At 37.5% G+C, this 21,762-nt stretch overlaps 1 protein-coding gene across 1 annotated transcript in view; it reads right to left on the reverse strand.

Moving 5' to 3' along the window:
• Window positions 1-21,762, reverse strand: part of FRAS1 (Fraser extracellular matrix complex subunit 1) — a 449,198-nt gene that overhangs the window by 141,194 nt on the left and 286,242 nt on the right. The window contains exons 29-30 of the mRNA XM_015138463.3: window positions 19,979-20,305; window positions 6,216-6,369 (exon numbers count right to left, since the gene is read on the reverse strand). Coding sequence (XP_014993949.3) covers window positions 6,216-6,369; window positions 19,979-20,305 — 481 coding nt within the window. The remainder of the gene's footprint in view (window positions 1-6,215; window positions 6,370-19,978; window positions 20,306-21,762) is intronic.

Below are 21,762 nucleotides of genomic sequence, written 5' to 3' on the forward strand. Positions count from 1 at the left end.
TTCAAACCCAACCCCATTGCTTTTAGCTGAGTGAGCTTCCTTAAGCTGCGTAAGCTTTCATTACTCATTCAGAAAAAGAAAATAATAGTATATACTTTACAGGTGCTTAAAAATAATGTTGGTCATCTTTCTTCACATAGTTTGGCTGTGTACCTACCCAAATCTCAACTTGAACTGTATCTCCCAGAATTCCCACATGTTGTGGGAGGGACCCAGGGGGAGGTAACTGAATCACAGGGGCCGGTCTTTCCCATGCTATTCTCCTGATAGCATATAAGTCTCACAACATCTAATGGGTTTATCAGGGGCTTCCACTTTTGCCTCTTCCTCATTTTCTCTTGCTGCCACCATGTAAGAAGTGCCTCACTCCTCCTGCCATGATTCTGAGGCCTCCCCAGCCATGTGGAACTGTGAGTCCAATTAAACCTCTTTTTCTTCCCAGTCTCAGGCATGTCTTTATCAGCAGTGTGAAAACGGACTAATAAACTTCTCATTAATTCTATTTAATTATTCTGAATGATGCCATTATCATCTTCATTTTACACATGAAGGTCTTTAGGTTCACAGTTTAATAACTGTTAGAAGTTACACAAATGTTAAGTTGATGAGCTGGGATTTGAATCTGATCATGAAGCTGGTCATGAAGCTCTGTTACCAATCACCATTATTTTGTGAATATGTATCAGTATTTACACTGCTAAATAACTTATCATGTTTTCTCCTCATTAATTCTTTAAACTTTATTAGAACTGAGGCAAGGAAATCTATATCTAAACACCACCATCACCAGCAATCTGTTTGTACTGCTTGTTCTTCACCTAAAGCACCTTCACTTTCACCTTCTATCTTCTTAAAGTGAGACTGAAAATACAGAGGTGTTATAGAAACAATTAAAATTTCACAGGGAGACTATGCCTTCAATTGAAGACCAAACAGAAGAATGGATGAAGCTAGGTTCTCATGAAAATGCATCTAACAATAAATCTGAAAGAAGCCACTCTAACACTCTGATAATGGGAGGGAGAGGGTGAGGAAGAGGGAGAGAGAAAGAAAGACAGATAGAGTGTCAATTTTTAAAATATTCTATAGGAGAATACTCAAATCTTAATACACTAGACACTAGACATAATGGGCAACTGATGGCACATTTTGATTACCCTACAGAAATTTGTTTTCTTACTCAATGCAGACACTCATTCTAATATTTATATGCACTAAATTCAAATTTAGAACAAGCATAATATCCCAGATGGTAATGAAATACCAAAATAAGAGAGAAACATGACTATGCTACTCTTTATATAATCATATGCAGAATCAACTCACTGTAGTTTTCTTTCTTGTATTATAACTTATTTGTACTCAAGTAAAAAAAAAAAAATTCCATTACCTTTCTCTCTCTGGTTCAACTTCCATTCCTAAGATGCTGTTAATAAATATAGATTTCTAGGATGCAGACTGCTTATGGTGTGAGTACAGTTGCAAAATATTGTGAAAGAAAATTTCCGCAATGAAAATGTGGAGAGTAGAAAATATTCAAATGCTGATTTCCTAGTTATTCTGCTTTACGATAAAAAAGCAAAGCAGAATTTTCCTAATAAGCCCTAATGAAACAAACCTAAATGTTTATGTAAAAAAAATCACTTTCATGTCATACAGATTAACAGGAATCATAAGGTATTTGCTAATCCCATTAATTTTAACTCAATAAATAGTCATTGAGTACCCACTAAGTACTAATGACTGTGATAGGCCCCTCAGGAATGGAGGGATTCAAAGCTAGGCAAGATGCAGCTCCTACCCCAAAGATTATCCCCATAAGCAACTGGGAGTCACTGTGAGTTTTCCAGTAGGTGAATGACATGAATCGATTTAGAACACACAACATGTGGTCAGAATATAGAAAGCCTATAAGAGTTGACAGTCCTGTTAAAGGGGCTGGACTTTATTCTATAAAAGTGGTAACAACAGTAGATAACATTTATATAGATGATTTAACCAATTACAAGACTACTGCCAAATCCAGAGGAGAGATGAGAACCTGAACTAAGACAACAGAGGTTAGACTGGAAAGAAACACAGATGCAAGAGTTACTGAGGAAGTGGGAGCAATGGAACTTGACAAATGTTCCTGCAAAGGATGACAGAGGAAGGCATCAACAAGAATTACCTATTGGGCTGGGTGACTGGATGCCACTACTGGCCATCAATCATACAGAAGGTGGAGGGGGTTGAAGGGAAGACGAAGGGTTCAGTACTAGACATGCTGAATACAGGTACCTTTGTGACAAGTCCATGAGTGGACAAGGAGAAATATCAGCCTATTGTGGGATTCTCTGCAGAGGGGTGAGAGCTAACCATTTTTTTTTTTTTTCGGTAGTACCTCACCTATGCTTTAATCATAATATGACTACAAAGAGACAATATTTTAAACATACGAAAATCCAAGTTTAAAAAACAGAAAATGATCTCTATTGGAGATTTCCTTTATACTGAAGTCTATATTTTAACCAATAATTTTGAAGGGAAGATTTAGTAGGTATTAAGAATTGGAATATCATTTGAATCTCCATGAATCATTTTGAGATTGAGATCATTCATATTAACGCATCTTACATTATGATACATAATTTGGAATTGCCAATGTGTTAGGTTAAATCACGTTCTCCTTCAAATGATTCTCAAGTTACTTCATTAAAATCATCTCATTACATCAACTTTCAAATCTAAGTAAGCAGCTATGGATACAAGTATTAATCAAGTTGTCTAAATTTATACAGATACTCCCTGAGTTTCAGTAGTTTGACTTACAAGTTTTTGAAGTTACAATGGGGCAAAACCATTGTTTTTCACTTTCAGTACAGTAGTTAATAAGTTACATGAGATATTAAACACTTAATTATAAAACATGCTTTATGTTAGATGATTTACCCAACTCTAGGCTAATGTAAATATTCTGGTCACATTTAAGGCAGGCTAGGCTAAGCTATGATGTTCAGTAGGTCAGATGTATTAAATGTATTTTCAATTAACGATATTTTCAACTTACGATGAGTTTAACAGGGTGTAAGTTGAGGAACATCTGTATCTGAAAATGGTGGTGAGTCTGCAAGTGGTTGAACTCAGGTCCTTCATGCACATACTATACAAACAATTTACATTTGGCTCTGTTTCAAGGCGTCAGCTCTTCACAAAAAGCCCAAAGTCCAGCTTGAACTTTCTTAAGTGATGAGGAAGTACAAGGTAAAGTCTCCACAAATTTACATAATTGGGACTGATAGATATAAGCAGAGTTGTGTTAAGTGGACTTCTAGTTCCCACCACCAATTTCACTCTTGAATGGTTTCTAGGTAACGTGATTTGATTATTACTAATAGGGGGCTCTGGATACATGGAAAGATCATGTTCATAGGAAGAAGTTAATTAAAAGAGTTACAGCAGGAAAGCATCACAATAAAGCCTACGTCATATTTATCAAACTAAAATGGCAAACTTTTATCTGCTTAAAAACCATTTAATTCAGCATTGTTTTGTTTAAGACTTAATGGAATATTGTGTTGTTTCTAGGGAATTTGGGGGCTTAATTTTTTGTCTTTTACTGATAAAGATAAAGGTAGAGAATTTAATATGTCAAAAGAGTCATAGATTTTTAGAGATGAAAAGGACTTTAAAAATACCTGGCTTACAATCAGTAGTTGAAAGTACGATGAGAACAGGAAACTTACTAATTACAAATGGAAAAATAGCGACTTTAGAATGGAAAAATCTGATAGACACCACTTTAACCAAGTGATCAAAGTTAACATCACCTGTCATAAGACATAGTGAGATTATGTACCTCCTGATGGTGCACTGAGAAAGGGGGAAAAGCACAACCTTAACCTGATCATGAGAAATCATCCTCAGACTAACACAAATTCAGTGATAGTCTACAAATATCTAACCAGCACTCTTCAAGAGTCAGTGTCATAAAAGACAAAGACGGAGGAAGTGTGTGTCGCAGATTGGAGGAGACCAAAGAGACATGGCAAATGAGTGTAATTTGAGATCCTGGATTGGGTAAAGGGCATTGGTGGGAAAACTGGCAAAATTTGAATAAGGCCTGTGAATTGATTAATAGTATCGTATTAGTGTTAATTTCCTGGTTTCAATAATTGTTCTATAGTTACAAGACATTAACATTAGGGGAAGATAAGTAAAGGTTATTCAAGAGCTTTTGCACCGTTTTTGCAACTTTTTAGTGTAAGTGTTTTTTTAAAATTTTTTAATGATTTAGCCTAACTTCTCAAAGAAACCTACGGTACAAGACCTTATACCTGCCTTTTCCAAGGTTACATTGCTATAATAAATGACATCTCAGCTAGACTGATTGTTTCATAACACCCATTCTCGATTAGATGGCTTTTCAATGTCTTTGTGGACATCAGAATTACTTTTAAATTAAATAAAAGTTAACTTTTTTCCTCCCTACAGAAAATATATAATTAAAAAAATCTGACAGCCCAGAGGAAAAACAGATTATTCTTCCTCTGCTATTTAATATGCCAAGTGAGTTTTTACTTTTAATGGCAATAATTTTCATTTTCACATGATCAATGTAGTTATTTAAAAAAAACTACCTGTTAATTTATTTTTGTATCGTGTTGCTGTTTCCACACAGTTTCAATTCCTTCTTTTATGTCTTTAAATCATTTCAAATCTGCTTATTTCATAGTTTTTATAAGACTGTTACTTTATTTGAAATTCTTGGGGTTTTAATCTTCTTGCTCGTTTTGGTTGTGGTACTACAGATTGTTACCTCCCATATTCCATAATTTTAAATTCTGAGCTTCAGTGGTTTCTTCTGAGAATCCTGTGTAGCTTAGCAGAGAGTGGGCCTTCTGTAGTAGTTTCTACTAGTTTCAATAAAGAACCCAAGACGTATCATCGGCCTGAGATTAATTTTCATAAAATACCTCAGCTTCAGGTTTCATAGACAAGACACGTGGTCTAATTTAATCTGAGATTTACCGGAAAAATAGGCCTAAAGTTCTGAATTTTCACCAGGCTTTTTTTTCTGCTCTGACTCCAAGAAAGAGGCAGATTTCTCTGCCATCTCTCTGTGCTGATGAGCTTCTTGTTTCTACTCTGTCCTTTTAATTGAAGGCATGTCCTTCCTGAGTCCTGGCTTTGTGCAGCATCTTGATTCCAACGTTCTGTCTCTGCATGTACGTTAAGTCCCAAGCCCCTGGGTTATTGAGACATGCCCAACCCCTTTTGGAGAAGCTATGCTATTAGCTCTTGCAATAACTGGCCTTCAGTGCCTTCTTTGTTGCTGGCACCTGGAGATTTCTCTCTCTCCTTGGGAAGTCAGCTACGAACACCTTATAATTCCTGTTAAATTTTAACCAGCACTTCTTTTTTTGTTGTTTTTTTGAGACAGAGTCTCGCTCATTCACCTAGGCTGGAGTGCAGTAACGCAATCTCGGCTCAATGCAAGCTCTGCCTCCCAGGTTCACACCATTCTTCTGCCTCAGCCTCCTGAGTGGCTGGGACTACAGGCACCTGCCATTATGCCCGGATAATTTTTTGTATTTTTGGTAGATACGGGGTTTCACCGTGTTAGCCAGGATGGTCTGAGGATGGTCTTGATCTCCTGACCTCATGATCCGCCCGCTTTGGCCTCCCAAAGTGCTGGGATTACAGGCATGAGCCACTGCGCCCAGTCAATTTTATCCACCATTTCCAGATGATGATAATGGTAAATTTCTCAGGCTTTCATATTTGACTATCTTGCTGGAAGAAGTAACACTGGAGAACACTGAAAAATGTTTTCATGTAATTTTTTTAAAGTCTCATCAGGAAGAACTCTAGTGATATTCTAGAAGGCATATAAGGCAGAGTTTAAGAGCCTGACCTTTGAAATTAAACTGACACATATTAGCTAAGTGACTTGCAGCAAGCTACTTTACCCAGTATTTTCATCTGCAAAATGAAGTTGTTTTAAAACTTAAATTGTAGGTGTTATGTATAATGTGTTTATAAAATTTAGTACACTACCTAGTAAACGTGTTGTGTGATAGCTATCATGATTATTCTGTTTTTAAAGGGCATTTGTAAGGTATTAGAAAGCTTAGTTCATTGGAATTGCAATCTTGCCTCACGTCACTGTACAGCAGCAAATCTTACACTGCCGAATGCAACAATAAAACCATGCCAAAGGAAAAAGTAGTTACCAAATTGGGGGTAGTCTTGTGTAATCTTGTAGACGATTTCTTCAGCACTGGCACCAGGAGCCTCAGCCTGTAAGATTCTGTTGGTGATCTGCAGCATGCCCCCTTCTGGAACCCACACCATCGAATTAGCCACAAGCTGAAGACCTCTATCATTCTGAAATAAAAATAAAATGCAGAATTAGGTCCAAGCAAAATAAGAATATATCAATCCTTAAACACATAAGTTATTCAGCTCTGTTGTTGTTAAAGATCATCGAGTAAGAGAGACAGAGATTCACAACTTCAGAGTCACTCTATAGACTTCATATTATGTGTAGACATACGCATATTTATCTATATATTTACATGTGTATATATCCTGCTTTTTCTTTTAGTTTATCATAAACAAACAACTTATTTAGAAAGACTAAGTCTCTCCATTTCTTTCTTTCATCTGTCCATCTACCTGTCTTTCTATCTTATCCACCCACCCATATTTAAGAATTATTCGGCCAGGTGCAGTGGCTCACGCCTGTAATCCCAGCACTTTGGGAGACCGAGGAGGGTGGATCACGAGGTCAGGAGATCGAGACCATCCTGGCTAACATGGTGAAACTCCGTCTCTACTAAAAATACAAAACATTAGCTGGATGTGGTGGCGGGCACCTGTAGTCCCAGCTACTTGGGAGGCTGAGGCAGGGGAATGGCGTGAACCCAGGAAGTGGAGGTTGCAGTGAGCCGAGACCACGCCACTGCACTCCAGCCTGGGCAACAGAGGGAGACTGTCTCAAAAAAAAAAAAACAATTATTCATTAAGCACCTATTATATGCCGACTCCATTGCTAGAGGCCTGATATACACAACACGTCTGAAGCAAAACCTCAGTGTCAGAACTTACAGTCTAGTAGGAGACACAGACACATAAATAATTAAGATGCTTCATGATTAATGCTCTATAAGAAGCTTGAGCAGGGAGCTGTGGGAGAATAGAGGAAAGAAGCCTCAGGAAGATTTTCCTAAGAAAAATAATTTCATTTTGAATAACAAAAACATTGGATTTCTAAGTAGAGACATGGTGAAACATATTCCAGACAGCGGGCCCAGCTTAAGCGAAACCAAAGATGTGAGACAATGCACTGTATATTTCATAAAATGCCCAAGTGTCTGGTGCCAGCAGGGCTCAGGGAGCCAGGTGGGGGAGTGCATAAAAAGTGACACTGTCTTATGGAAGGTTAGTAGAAGATAGAAGCTACACTAAAAGTCTCAATTCATCTCATAGGCACTGGAAAGTCAACACGAGTCTCCAGGGAAGAAAATGGGATGATCAGATCTAGGTTTTAGAAAGACAGCCTCCAATGGCAGGAGATGGAAGTGACTAGCACTGAGATAAATCCAGAGTGGAAGATACCATTTAATGACTCAGGGGAGAGAAAATGAGTGCCTATGAGAGGGTAATTGCAGTGGTAAATCCAATGGTAAATTCATTGTAGACAGAAATAGATTCTAGAAGCACCACAGAAGCAGAACTGACAGGACCTGATGGCCGATTGAAAGTGAAGCAACAACAGTTAGGAGTAGCTGGCTGGAAGGAATCACCTATTCAGCACTCCTGAGAAGGCAATCATTTTAATTACTAAAGCTAATATCATTAACAGTGCTGCCATTCCTGCTTTGCAAGGCACACACCCTCTTCCAAAGCCTCATAATTGACATTTTCCACAGAATGAGACTAGGGAGGCTGCCAGTGTTCAGTTTTCAATTTGTTTGCACACTTCAAAAATTAACAAGTCTGATATTTTAACACAGGGAATTTTAGAAGGGATGGTTTTCTATATTATTATTACTTTCAGATATGCCAGTAAATGGAACAGAGCAAACACCACTCCCAGGAGAAGAATACTCTCAAGAGAAAACAACATCTATTCTTTTGCTCACTTGGCCCTTGAGCATCTCACCTCTCAGGAGTCAGTGATGGCTACTGTCATCATATATACACCAGGAAGCTGAGTCAAACATTGCCCATGAGAACAGCAGCAAAGGCACTTTCTATCCTGATTGGTGCTCGGGGCAAAATCCCAGAGAATATTCTCCTTTCTCAATTGACATAGCATATTATTTATAAAACATCAAAAACATATAAAAAACTTTGTATATAATCACCGGAATTCTGAGGGAAAAGGCTGTATTAACTCCAGCAGTCTTATATACCATGATATACTTGGGCCCAGGTTTTTTTTGAGATGGAGTTTTGTTCTTGTTGCCCAGTGCAATTACAATTGAATGATCTTGGCTCACCACAACCTCCGCCTCCCAGGTTCAAGCGATTCCCCTGCCTCAGCCACCTGAGTAGCTGGGCTTATAGGCGCCCACTACCATGCCTGGCTAATTTTTATATTTTTAATAGAGACGGGGTTTCACCATGTTGGCCAGACTGGTCTTGAACTCCTGACCTCTTGATCTGCCTGCCTCAGCCTCCCAAAGTGTTGGGATTACAGGAGTGAGCCACTGTGCCCAGCCCAGGTTTCTTAATTGTTAGAAATCTTTCTAATAGCAGCAGTCTACTGAACTATGATTTTGGTTATGCAGATCAGTCACATGCCAACAGCCACATTATTAGATTGAGTAGGCAATGTGGTTTTTTCAGATTCTAAGCAAATAAGCAGTGTGACATGAATGCACGTTCCCAGGTGGCTTGCCCACTATATCTCCATCTTGGCTATACTTATCAACACAATTCTCTATAATTCCTGTGTGAGTGTAACTTTTTAGACAATACACCTTGTGACTCAGTGTGCAGAGACAAGCAGCACCTGGAAGCTCATTAAGATGTTCAGAATCTCAGGTCCCACCACAGACTTTCCGAATCAGAATCTGTACTTTGAAAAGATCCCCAGAAGCTGTGTAGAAATACTAAGGCATGAAAAGCATGGTCCAAGGTAGAGATCACAATGGTTCTAGAGTGGTTCTCCTGAAGGTTCACAGCTGAGCCTTTAGAATATTTATGTCTATCACAGGGTAATACATATGCCTCCATTTCTGAATGATTTTTTTTTGCAGTATATAAGGAGAAACAGATAACACTAAGAAAAGGAAGTGTAATTATTAGAAATCAGCAAGATGGCAGAATAAGAGATTCCAGCTCTAAAACCTGCACAGAACACTAATTTTCACAACCATCTGCAGATGACAATACCTTCATAGGAGCCTGAGGTCTAGCTGAAAGTTTCTAGTATCCCAATGGAGTAAAAGAAAAAAAATCAACAATAGATACATTGAAAAGGGTAAGAAACACAGTTTCATTTTACCCCAATACTCTCCTCCAAGTAGGCACAACTCAAGGCCAAGAGAGACCACTTCAGTCCACAATTTCTCCTACAGAGGAAAGTAAGATTGAAGTGAGTGCTCAGCTTCCCCAGCCTTGTGGGATGCTGCCTAACAGATCCACTTCTGTCTCACCCCATCCAGAACATTGAGGGGATTCATATGTCTCCTCAGCTGTCTAGGGACAGTAAGGAACAGGGAAGAGAAGCAGAGGCTTACAGTAACCACTATATAGATCTCGACAAACAGTTGCAGATTATGCTAACTGGCTAATGGGCTCCACCAAGAGCCATGCTCACAAACCCTGTAAGATACCTCACCTGCAGATACACAAACTAGCTAACAAGTACCCCACTAATCCATGTACCCCCTCCCATAGCCAGCACCCCACAGCCCCCTGAAGAGAGTACACTCAGGATCTTCAGATGGTGCACATGAGCCCATGCAGACAGCAAACACATACATCAACAGTTACCTGACTCTGCTGAATTGGGTAGAAGGCATGCAACCTTGATTACTTCAGGGAACTGACATGAGGAAAATAAATAAAGGCTCTCGGCACCCTGCTTGATGGTGCAGGATCAAGAGAAGGCACAGAATCATAAGACTTCCCCTGAAAGGGGAAGAAGAGGAGTGAAACAGGCACATCCAGAGGAAAAGTTTGAGAAAGCCTTCAAATATTTAGTTTGGTTGGCTAGTAAAGGTCTTTCCCTCCTGAAGCCAGAGAGTAAAGACTGGAGTAGGTAACCACCTTTTCAAATGCAAACACAGCGATGCAAGCCTTCAAGAAACATAAAAAGGAAACTAAGAAATCATGATACCACCGAAGGAACAAAATAAAGCTCCATTGGCTGACCCCAAAGAAATGAAGATTTATGAACTACCTGACAAATAATTCAAAATAATCATCTTAAAGAAGCACAGTGGACATCTTAAAGAAGCACAACAATCTTAAAGAAAAGTAGATGACTAAACAAAGTCAAGAAAGCAACACATAAACAAAATTAAAGGTTTAACAAAAGATAGAAATCATAAAAAGAACAAATCAAATTCCAGAGCTGAAGAATACAATGATTGAACTGAAAAATTTAATAGAACACTTCAACAGCAAACTCCATCAAAAAGAAGAATGAATCCACGAACGCAAAAACAGATCATTTGAAACTATCCAGTCAGAAAAATAATAACAACAAAAATGAAAAAGAATGAACAAAGCTTACAGAACTTATAGGACACCATCAAATAAACCAGTATAACCTATTATGGAAATTCCAAATGAAGCAGAGAAAGAGCAAAGGACAAAAAGCTTGTTTAAAGAAATAATAACAGAAAACTTTCCAAATCTGTAAAGAGAAAGAAACATCTAGATCCATGAAGCCCAGAGAACTCCAAATAGATTGAACATAAAGAAGTCATTACCGAGACACATTATAATCAAATTCTGAAAAGTTAATCGCAAAGAATTTTGAAAACCACAAGAGAAAAGTGGCTTGTCACATACAAGGGAGTCTTATAAGACTATCAGTGGATTACTCAGCAGAAACCTTGTTGTTTTCTGACAGAATGAGATGATATATTCAATACACTTAAATAAAAAAGCTGCCAATCAAGAATAATTTACCAGGCAAAGCTGTCATTCAGAAATGAAGGAGAGAGAAAGCCTTTCCCAGACAAATGCTGACGGAGTTTGTTCCCACTAAAGTCCTGTCTTACCAGAAATGCTAAAGGAAATTCTTCAAGTTGAAATGAAAGGACACAAATTAGCAACATGAAAACACATAAAATTATAAAACTCACTGGAAAAGCTAAGAATATAATCAAAGTGAGAATAATACTGTAATGGTGATATGTAAGTCAGTTTTAACTCTAGTATAAAAGTTAGAAGAGAATGTATTAAAAGTTACTATAACTACCAGTTTTTTAAATGAATATATGATATAAAAAGATATAAATTGTGACACCAGTAACATAAAATGGTGAGGGTCAGGGAGAAGTAAACAGTTTTGTATGCAATTGGAGATAAGTTAATCATCTTAAAATAGACTACTGTAAGATACTTTATGTAACCCTCATTGTAATCATGAAGAAAAAACCTGCAGTAGATACACAAAAGATAAAGAGAAATAAATAAAAACACACCACTACAAAAAAGAATCATCAAATCACAAAGGCAAACAGCAAGAGAGACAAAAAGGAAGAGAGGAACTACAAAAACTCTGAACACAACAAAATGGCAATAGGTAAGTCCTCACCTATCAAAAATTAAATGTAAATGGATTAAATTCTCCAATCAAAAAACATAACAGCGGCTGAATGGACAGAAAATGTGATCCAACTATAAACTGCCTATAAAGAGATTCACTTTAGCTTTAGGGATACATATAGGCTGAAAGCCAAAGGATGGAAAAATATATACCACGCAAATAAAAACCAAAAGAGAACAGAGATGCTTATATTTATATCAGGCAAAATAGCTTTGAAGTCAAAAAACATCACAAGAGACAAAGAAGGTATTGTATAATAATAAAGAGGTCAATCCACCTAGCAGATATAATAATTGTAAATATACATGCACATAACATTAGCACACCTAGATACATCAAGCAAATGTTAACAGAACTGAAGGGAGAAATAAAGGGCAATGAAATAATGGTAGGGGACTTCAATACCCCACTTTCAACAATAGAGAGATCATCCAGATAGAAAATCAATAAAGAAACAGAGGATTTGAATAACACTATGGAACAAACAGACCTAACAAACATATATAGAATATTACATATAATAGCAGCAGAATTCATATTCTTCTCAAGCACATATGGAACATTCTCCAGGTTAGAACAAATGTTAAGCCACAAAAGATGTCTTAACAAGCTTAAGAAGACTGAAATCATATCAAGTATCTCCTTTGGCCACCCCATCCAGGGCAATTAGGCAAGAGAAAGCAACAAAATGTATCCAAATTGGAAAGGAAAAAGTTAAATTGTCTGTATTTACAGACACCATGATCTTATATGTAGAAAACCCTAAAGATTCCACCCAAAGACTGTTAGGACTAATAAACAAATTCAGTAAAATAAAATCAACATGCAAAATCAGTTGTGTTTTCATATACTAGCAATAAACTCTTTGAAAAAGAAATTAAAGAAAACAATCTTATTTATAATAGCATCAAAAGAATAAAATAATTAGAAACAAATTTAACCAAGAAGGTGAAAGGTATGCCATTGAAAGCTATAAAATATTGGTGAAAGAAATTGCATAAAACACAAATAAATGCAAAAAATCCCATGTTTATAAATTGGAAGAATTAATATTATTAAAATGTCCATACTAGCCAAAGCAATCTACAGATTTAACGCCATCCCTGTCAAAATTCCAATGGCATTTTACACAGAAACAGAAAAACAAATCCTAAATTCATATGGAACCACAAAAGTCCCCAAATAGCCAAAGCAATCTTGAGCAAGAACAAAGCTGGTGGCCTCACACTCTCTAATTCCAAATTACATTACAAAGTTACAGTAATTAAAACATTATAGTACTGGAATAAGAACAAATACATAGACCAGTGGAACAGAATAAGGAGCACAGAAATAAATCCACACATTTATGACCAACTATTCTTCAACAATAGTGCAAAGAATATAAAATAAGGAAAGGAGAAAAGAATAGTTTCTTCAATAAATAGTGTTGGGATAATTGCATATCCCATGCAAAGGAATGAAATTACATCATACACAAAAATCAACTCAAAATGGGTTAAAGACTTAAACAGAAGACCTGAAGCTGTAAAAGACCTAGAAGAAAACATAGGGGAAAAGCTCCTTGATACAGGTCTTGGCAACTATTTTTTGGATATGGCACTGAAATCACGGGAAATAAAAGCAAAAATAAACAAGTAGGATTATGTCAAACTAAAAAGCATCTGCACAGCAAGGGAAACAATCAACAAAATGAAAAGGCAACCTATGGAATGGGAGAAAATAATTGCAAAACCAATATCTCATAAGGGGTTAATATCCACAATATATAAGAAACTCCTACAACTCAAAAGCAAAAAATTCAAATAACCTAAAAATGGGCAAAAAACCTAAAAAGGTATTTCTCCAAAGAAGGCATATACATGCCTAACAGGTGTATGAAAAGCATAAATAATCATGAGAAAAAGGCAAAGCAAAACTACCTCACACTTGCCAGATGGCTATTTTTATAAAGGTATAAAGAAAGCAATCTTTGGAGAAAAGATTTGGAGAAAAGGATTTGGAGAAAAGGGAATCCTGGTGCATTGGTGGGAGGAAAGTAAATTGGTACAGCTACTATGCAGGCTTCTCAAAAACTTAAGAACAAACTATCATATGATCTGCAATCACACTTCTGGATATACATCCAAAGGAAATGAAATCAGTATGTTGAAGAGATATCTGCAGTTCCACGTTCATTGTAGTATTATTCACAATAGACATGATACAGAATCAACCTAAACGTCAATCAGTGGATAAATGAATATATAGTGGAATATTATTCAGTCTTAAAAATGAAGGAAATCTTGCTATTTGCAACAATATGGAAGAAATTGGACGACATTATGCTAGGCGAAATAAGCTAGACACAGAAAGACAATAACTACATGATCTTGCTTGTATGTGGAATCTGAAATAGTCAAACTCATAAAGCAGACAGTAGAATGGCAGTTGCAAGGGGCTGGGGGAAAGGGGAAATGGGGAGATGGATGGTCAAAAAGTACAAAGTTTCAGTTAAAAGAGACTATTATAAGATATTTTATGTAACCCTTATGGTAATCATGAAGAAAAACCTGCAGTAGATACACGAAGGATAAGTAAGTCCTGAAGACCTACTATATGGCATAGTGCCTATGACTAGCAATACTATATAGTATATTTAAAATGTGCTAAGATAGTACAGCTTATGTTACCACAAAAAATAATAAATACACAAAATTCGTAAACAAGGCAGGAGAAAACTTTATGAGGTTAGGAATATGATTAAGACCTGGATAGTGGTGGTTTCATGCCTATATACTTATTCTCAAATTAAAATTGTATATATTAAATATGTAGAGGTTTTTACATGTCAATCATTCCTCAATAAAGGAGGGTTTGTTGTTTTTTTTTTTAAAAAGGAAGAAGCATCAATCTTCCTACTCATCATGATGAACATGTTTGTTTCTTATTGTTTTCTTTTGGAGAGGGTCCAGGGAAGATTCAAGAAGTGATGGATAGAAGGATATATATCATCTTTTCTACATTTAAGGTATCCAAAAAGCCAGATTTTAACCTAATTTCCCCAATGGTTCTGACATTTTGAATTTTTTATCTCCTCACATTTTTTTTTTCTGCACATGATGTATATATCCTTGCCAGTTCAAGAAATTAGTTATATTACCAAGTGAATAATCTGCCCAGTAATGTTTTATAGATCCTCCAGAGGACCACATTAGCAGGCAATAAAATCCCAACAAGTAAAACTGGGGACATGATTAAAACAGTGCTTTAAATTAAATAGTTCTTCTAATTTATCTGATAGAACAATAGGCATGCAGAAATGGTAATAAAGGTTAGCCATTACATATCATATTATAAATAAAAATATTAATGTTATAAACCAGAAATAATGTCACAAGCCTCCATCTTTTGGAGAAAAAAAAATCTCGCAAACAAAATGAAAATTTCCCCCCAAAATTAAAGGTTGAGTCGTAAATGAAGAAACGTTAGCTGAAATGATAATGTACTCTAACCCCAGGCCAAACATTCAAGATAAAAGTTTTAAACCTCACTAAATAGAAAATGACTAACGTTGAATATAACAGTGACCTTATAATTTTACTTGTTCTGTAAAAATATACCTTAATTTGCAAGAGCTCATTTATATCATAGCTATTAAAATTTAATCTCAAAGGACACCGTAGAAAAGATCATGTGGGGTGGGGTGGTGAAATTTACCAGCATAAAGAAAACAGGAGAGATAACTGGACTGTTTCTGTGTTTGTCGACGTGTGTATGAGCCCCAGAAGCTTGTATTTCAGGTCAAGAATACAGAACCTTTGCTCCATGTAGATTTCAACCAGTATATGTATATTTAAGGAAATATTTTCTGATTATGCACCTTATGAGACACTGAATTGAATAAGCTAATCAAACCCCCCAAAAGGTGAAATCCTCATATATGGCAAGGATTTACTTATTTATGATATAGGCTCTTACTCATAAGAAATTAACATTTTTATGCCATTGATGTTTGTAATTCTCATAAATGTCACTATTATCAAACTAATTGTGTCCCTGCAAGACAACCAATGAGAGGTAGGCATTAATGAAATTGAGGGAAATCACCACAGGGCTATTTCTCTGTACACAAGCCTTACCACAGATAAACAGTCAGAGAGGACTCTCAGCAATAGAATTTTCCATCCAGTTCCTAGCATGACACTTGGGGACTTTTGACATTAAAGCATTACCCAGTTGCAGAAAATACTGCTCAAAGAATAACAAAGTTCAGAAAGATCATCACAGGTATTGCCAGAGTGGAAAAAAAAAAAAGGCATGATTTCCAGAGGTATCTTAATGAAAAAGAAGACAATTCCTTGAAACCCCAGCAGTAACAGAAGCCCACCAATAAGTACGAATTTTCCCTGTCCACATTTTAGCCCTTATTAAATGTCAATTTGGTTTAGAATCATATCTGTAGCAGGCTTGGGTTTAGTAATCTCCCCAATTAATGAAAGCCTGTTCAGCAATGCATTCTTTATTACTTTTTAATCTGTTTTATTTATTTTGCCTCCTTCCCCCAACAGAACATGTTTCAACATCAGTCCTGGTTATATTTTCTCCTCAGCAACTCAGTATAAGGCTGGAGGTGGCGGCCAAGTTTATTCACTATCAGGCCAAAGATAAAAACATAAGTTTGGGGGAAGTGATGTAGAACTGAAAAACAAAGGTTGAACTGACAGCTCCTCTACTCATTCTCAGGTGGGCTATTGTGGAGGTGCCCCAAGGGCTTCTCATCTGATACAAGAGATGGATTGGAAGGCAGAAACACAGGCGCCAGCCTCACTCAAGCCATTACATCCATCCATTACCCATCCATCCAAAAAAAAAATGTACTGAATTCCTATGATATGCTCTGCTCGGGAGAGTAAGACTGGAATAGCCCCTGTTCACACAGAGCTTCCTTTTTCTATCCCTCCCTAGTTACCTTGACAGGTTGTGTTTTCTGTTGAATGATATTAGGATTAATTTGTACATTCATTCATTAGGAATTAAACACAAGCCACTTGGCCATTCTATTTAAACTATCACTTAGACATCAGCCAATAATCAGTCTCACTCCAGGTTTAATAACTAGGTAGCCAGAGGGTAAGAACTTACACGCCCATCTTCCCTCATGGCTGTTAGAATGAAATCAGTCATGTCTGACAACGCATCTACAAGAAGCTATAAGAGTTGAGGCACTTTTTTCTTCTTGCGCCCAGAAGACTTAACGTTTATAAATACTCTCACTTGTAACAAGATGCAGTGAGTTCAGAGGAAAGATTACAGAAGGCTTGGGGCCCAGCTTGGATAGAACATTGAGAAAATGACTAAATTACTGTCTTTATTCTATCCATTAAGGGGATAAGAATATATATGACCAACACATTGAAAACTCCTAGCTAGAATGAAAAGAGTCTCATGGTTAAGTGTAGGAGGCAGACACACTTGAGATGAAATCATAGCTCCAGCACTAAGTACCTTTATGACAATGAATGTTTTTCAACCTCTTTGTGCTTCAGTTTCCTCTTTTGGAAAATTAGAGATAATAACTGTACAAACATCACAGAGTGATCGTGAAGATCAAATGGAATAATTCCCATCAAACTTTAGTGCCTAATATCAAAAACAAAACAAAAAAAAACTTCTACCCATAATAGATTTCTCATTAGAAAAATTAAGGTCCCATAGCCTCTACTCTAACCTTCTTCCCCAAGACATTGTAAAGATCAGTAAAAGAGATATAAGGAAAAAATATTTTGAATTCCTAAAAGGAAAAACAGTACACATTTGTATAATATTGCCAATATTGCAGTCAAATGTATTATTAGTACATCCTGATGAATGTTGAGGCTCTGCTCATGGGTTTCATTATTCTAATGCATGGGCAGGTAATCACAGCAATACAGGAGAGAGGGATGAAAAGGGACACAGAGCACAACTTAAATTCACTTTTCAGGAATCACAGACACAGAAAATACCTACATGACTCACAAGTCACAAGGATTCCCAAACTCTGTGCTTTGTGCTTTATTTATGAATTAAATTTCCACTTTTCTTGGTTTTGTTCTGGTAGTCAAAGCAGCTAAAACCCTAGAAATGCCCTTCCATCTTGGGTCACTCCACACAAAATGGCTGTGCAATACAGTGAACTGAGCTCCAAACATGGAGATGGAAGCCACAATAGGAAAGGCAGCTGCTAGGGGGGCACTGAAATCCTCTAACAACCTTTGGAAAGAAACCAAGAAGGAAGAAACAAAAACTTTTGTCTGTCTAGACTTCATCTCTCTAGAACTAAACCTTATCTCCCAGGGCCATCGCAGGAGTGTGATAATTAGGATGAGCTGCAAGGTGGCTATCTGCCAACTCCATCTCATCATCAGCTTTCACTGGCTCCCGTCTCTCTTATGCCACCTTCACTGCTTTCAGCAGCTGAAAATAACGAGACAGGAAACTGAGAAATTACCTAGCAGACCATATTAGATTCAGCTGTTCACCTTCATGAGGCTCAATCGGATCAATCAAAAATTTTGAGTGATCACTGATGAGAAAGTGACGAGTGGTTTTAAACTGTCCACAACAAATCAGTCTCTCCATCTAGTCATTAATGACACCTCAGTAGGCAGTGATATTTGAAATGAAAGGTTGTTTAAGAATTATGTTTCCCAATCTACTATCATGAGAAAGAGTCATTCTTGATGCAACTGAGAAAAGGGCATCCAGTGAAATATCATCTAGTTTTGAAAATGTTTTCCAGGTCCCTTTGGTCTAGCAATGGCTCAGTCCAGTATTTCCTAAAGTGTGAGAACTATCTCATTTGCAGTATCCAAAAACATTTTCAGTAGCATATGGACAAAATGTTGTAGAATGGTTATGTATTAATTTTCATATTTTAGAAAAAAAGTATAATTCTACATTAAGCCCATGATTTCCTAAGTAGTATTTATTAGGATGAGGCTACAATAAAAAGTAAGTTGATACAAAGAAAAATATTAAGTAAATAATAGTACAGGTGCTTGTGGATATGGCGAAAACATAAAAAGGTAGCATGTCAATGACTCAGGCTGAGCAAATATGCTATTCCTTTATTTATTTAGAGATAGGGCTTTGCCCTGTCATCCATGCTGGAGTGCAGTAGTGTGGTCACGGCTCACTGCAACCTCGAACTTCTGCGTTAAAGTGATCCTCCCACCTCAGCCTCTGGAGTAGCCAAGGCCACAGATGCATGCCATCACACTCAGCTAATTTTTAAAGAAAAAAACCCTTAGTAGAGACAAGATTTCTCTATGTTGCTCAGGCTGGTCTCAAACTCCTGAGCTCAAGTGATCCTCTTACCTCAACCTACCAAAGTGCTGAGATTACAGGCATGAGCCACTGCACCCGGCCCAATGCTCTTCATTGGCTCCTACTTCCTAGGGCAAAGATCCCTAGGATTACCAAAAGAGTTTGCTCGTCCTTCTTTAGTTGAGCTAACAGAATGGCTGAACTCACTTTTTTTGATTCATTCAGATTATCTGACTATGAACTTCACATTTCATGAGCTGTTTTTTTGTTTGTTTGTTTGTTTTTTGAGATGGAGTCTCTCTCTGTCGCCCAGGCTGGAGTGCAGTGGTGAGATCTCAGCTCACTGCAGGCTCTGCCCTCTGGGTTCACGCCATTCTCCTGCCTCAGACTCCCTAGTAGCTGGGACTACAGGTGCCCACCACTGCGCCCAGCTAAGTTTTTGTATTTTTAGTAGAGACGGGGTTTCACCGTGTTAGCCACTATGGTCTCGATCTCCTGACTTCGTGATCCACCCGCCTTGGCCTCCCAAAGTGCTGGGATTACAGGTGTGAGCCACCGTGCCCGGCCTCATGAGCTGTTTTCGAAGGGCAGATAAAAACAGGAATATCTTAATTCTTATGGTTATGCTCAGGCAGGAGACAAAAGGATTAGTGGATAATAACACGTTCTTACGGCAGTACTTCAACAAAAAAGGTTCAAAAGTGTCCCAATTTGTAGAGAACATGGGGACAGGTCTTTCAGATCAAGAGTGCTCCTAACAAGATATTTAGCACCCTCTATATAATAGGTTATATTTGACTAAATGAATGACTACCCACATCTTAACTTTGTGAGTATCATAAAATAATATCAACAGTAGAAGTTCACATCTAGGTGCAAGGAAACTGTAACTCTAGGAATGACACCTACCTGAGGCACGGTCTTCACTTGGAACAGTATATTATGGAAGGAGTGTCCATCATTGGCCTGCAAGACTGCAACATCGGATGTGCTGTCTGAACCATCATGAGCATAGTGGAGAAGGCCTCTAGAGAGTTCATCCAGCTGGAATTGATAGATAGGGGCTGCCGGGTACTGAAGTGTTTGAAGCAATTGGCCATGAAGTGGAGGATCGATTACTTCAACGACCACATCCTGTGGGTTATCATCATCTCGGATGTCAAGTAGCTGGGTGGTGATGGTTGCCCTCTCTCCTCTGCTAATGTGGAGAACCTCATTTCTCAGCACATAGGGGGCCTGTGGAGTTGAAGGGAAGAAGAGTCAGTTAATAGGGAAAGAAAGGACAAACCAGTGGACTAGACACCTGATTGTTATTTCTATGCTTTTTTGAGAAACTCAAGGTGTTCTAGCAAAGCACCAAACTGTTTTATGGTGAAAGCATTTGTCAGAGGTGTGGTCAGTCGTAGTAACACAACAACTAAGGTTACTTCACACCTCTGGGTTCTAGAGGTTTATCAAGCCACTTCAAGACTTGAGAGACAACTGGTGAGAGCTGCTAGCTTCTAAATCTCTAATTTCTCTGCTATCCTGACTTACATTATATCCCAGGAGAGACTAATAAGAGGTGTGAACTGTTTGGACTTGCCTTTGGGAGGACACACTTCACTCCAGGCCATATTGTAGTATACTGACTCACAGGAGCTACTTCTGCATCCTGAGCTCACGCCGTTTCTAGTCCCTCCCAGTAATTTTCTTCAGTTTTCTCATCCAAATCTTGATAGAGCCCCACCCCAACTCAGGTTATAAAGCCTGCCAAGATTATGGTCTCGGTGAGTAAGGCAACCACTTGGCTAATTCATGTGACAAGGCTAATATAGTAAAATTTAATATCTTTTTCTTGGGATTGTCAGGTTACCTCCCACCAACTTGAGTAAGCAGATAAAATGTTCTTTCATAAAGATAAAAGCTAATGAACCACAACAGGGAAAAAAAAAACCCAAAACTCACCCAAAAAATTGAGGCCAGAAGCCAAAGAAAATATTATTTCGGTTTTTAAATAAATATCATTTGAAGTAGAACCATCTAGGACTTTTCTCAACACTCTGCCTTCTTTAATCCAAATGGCTTTCTTTTAAAACTACCCAAGCCACCCTCCTGGTCTCCTGGAAATTACAATCTCCATTGAAGGAATGTCTAATACATCATTATAATAGTCACATAGTGGGAAATTAGATGATAGTTACTCTTCAGAATTCTCAAGTGAGAATTCTACAGCTATGATTCTATACATGGGAAAGAGTGACCTCTCCTATTCTGAAAGAGGAAAAGTCAAAGGTGATGTCAAAATGCACAAACGGAAAAGACCAAATTAACTTGCATGAGAAAATATCAGAGAGGCTCAGGACCACACTGAAACATTGCAGAAATATAAAGAAACAAAAGTAAGTTAAAATAATTTTCTAAAATTACATTTTAAAGACTTAAAATGAAACAAGTTTCTCATATAATAAGTAAAATTAAATGTGCCCTCCTTACTCACTTGCTTGTGGAAAAACACATAAGCCACACTTGGGGAACCATGGGAACTTACCATGTCAGATTAGGAAGACTTGCCAATATCTACCTTTGGTCTTTCACTGGAGTAACTTTATTAGCCCAAACAAAAAGAACAAAACAAAGTTTCTGAGTGTAAGGACTGAGAAACATCTAAACTAGTAAGTTGTAAGACTGGATGTAGCCTTCTGTCCTAAATT

This window comes from Macaca mulatta, chromosome 5 (genome assembly GCF_049350105.2).
Source record: "Macaca mulatta isolate MMU2019108-1 chromosome 5, T2T-MMU8v2.0, whole genome shotgun sequence".
Taxonomy (NCBI): domain Eukaryota; kingdom Metazoa; phylum Chordata; class Mammalia; order Primates; family Cercopithecidae; genus Macaca; species Macaca mulatta.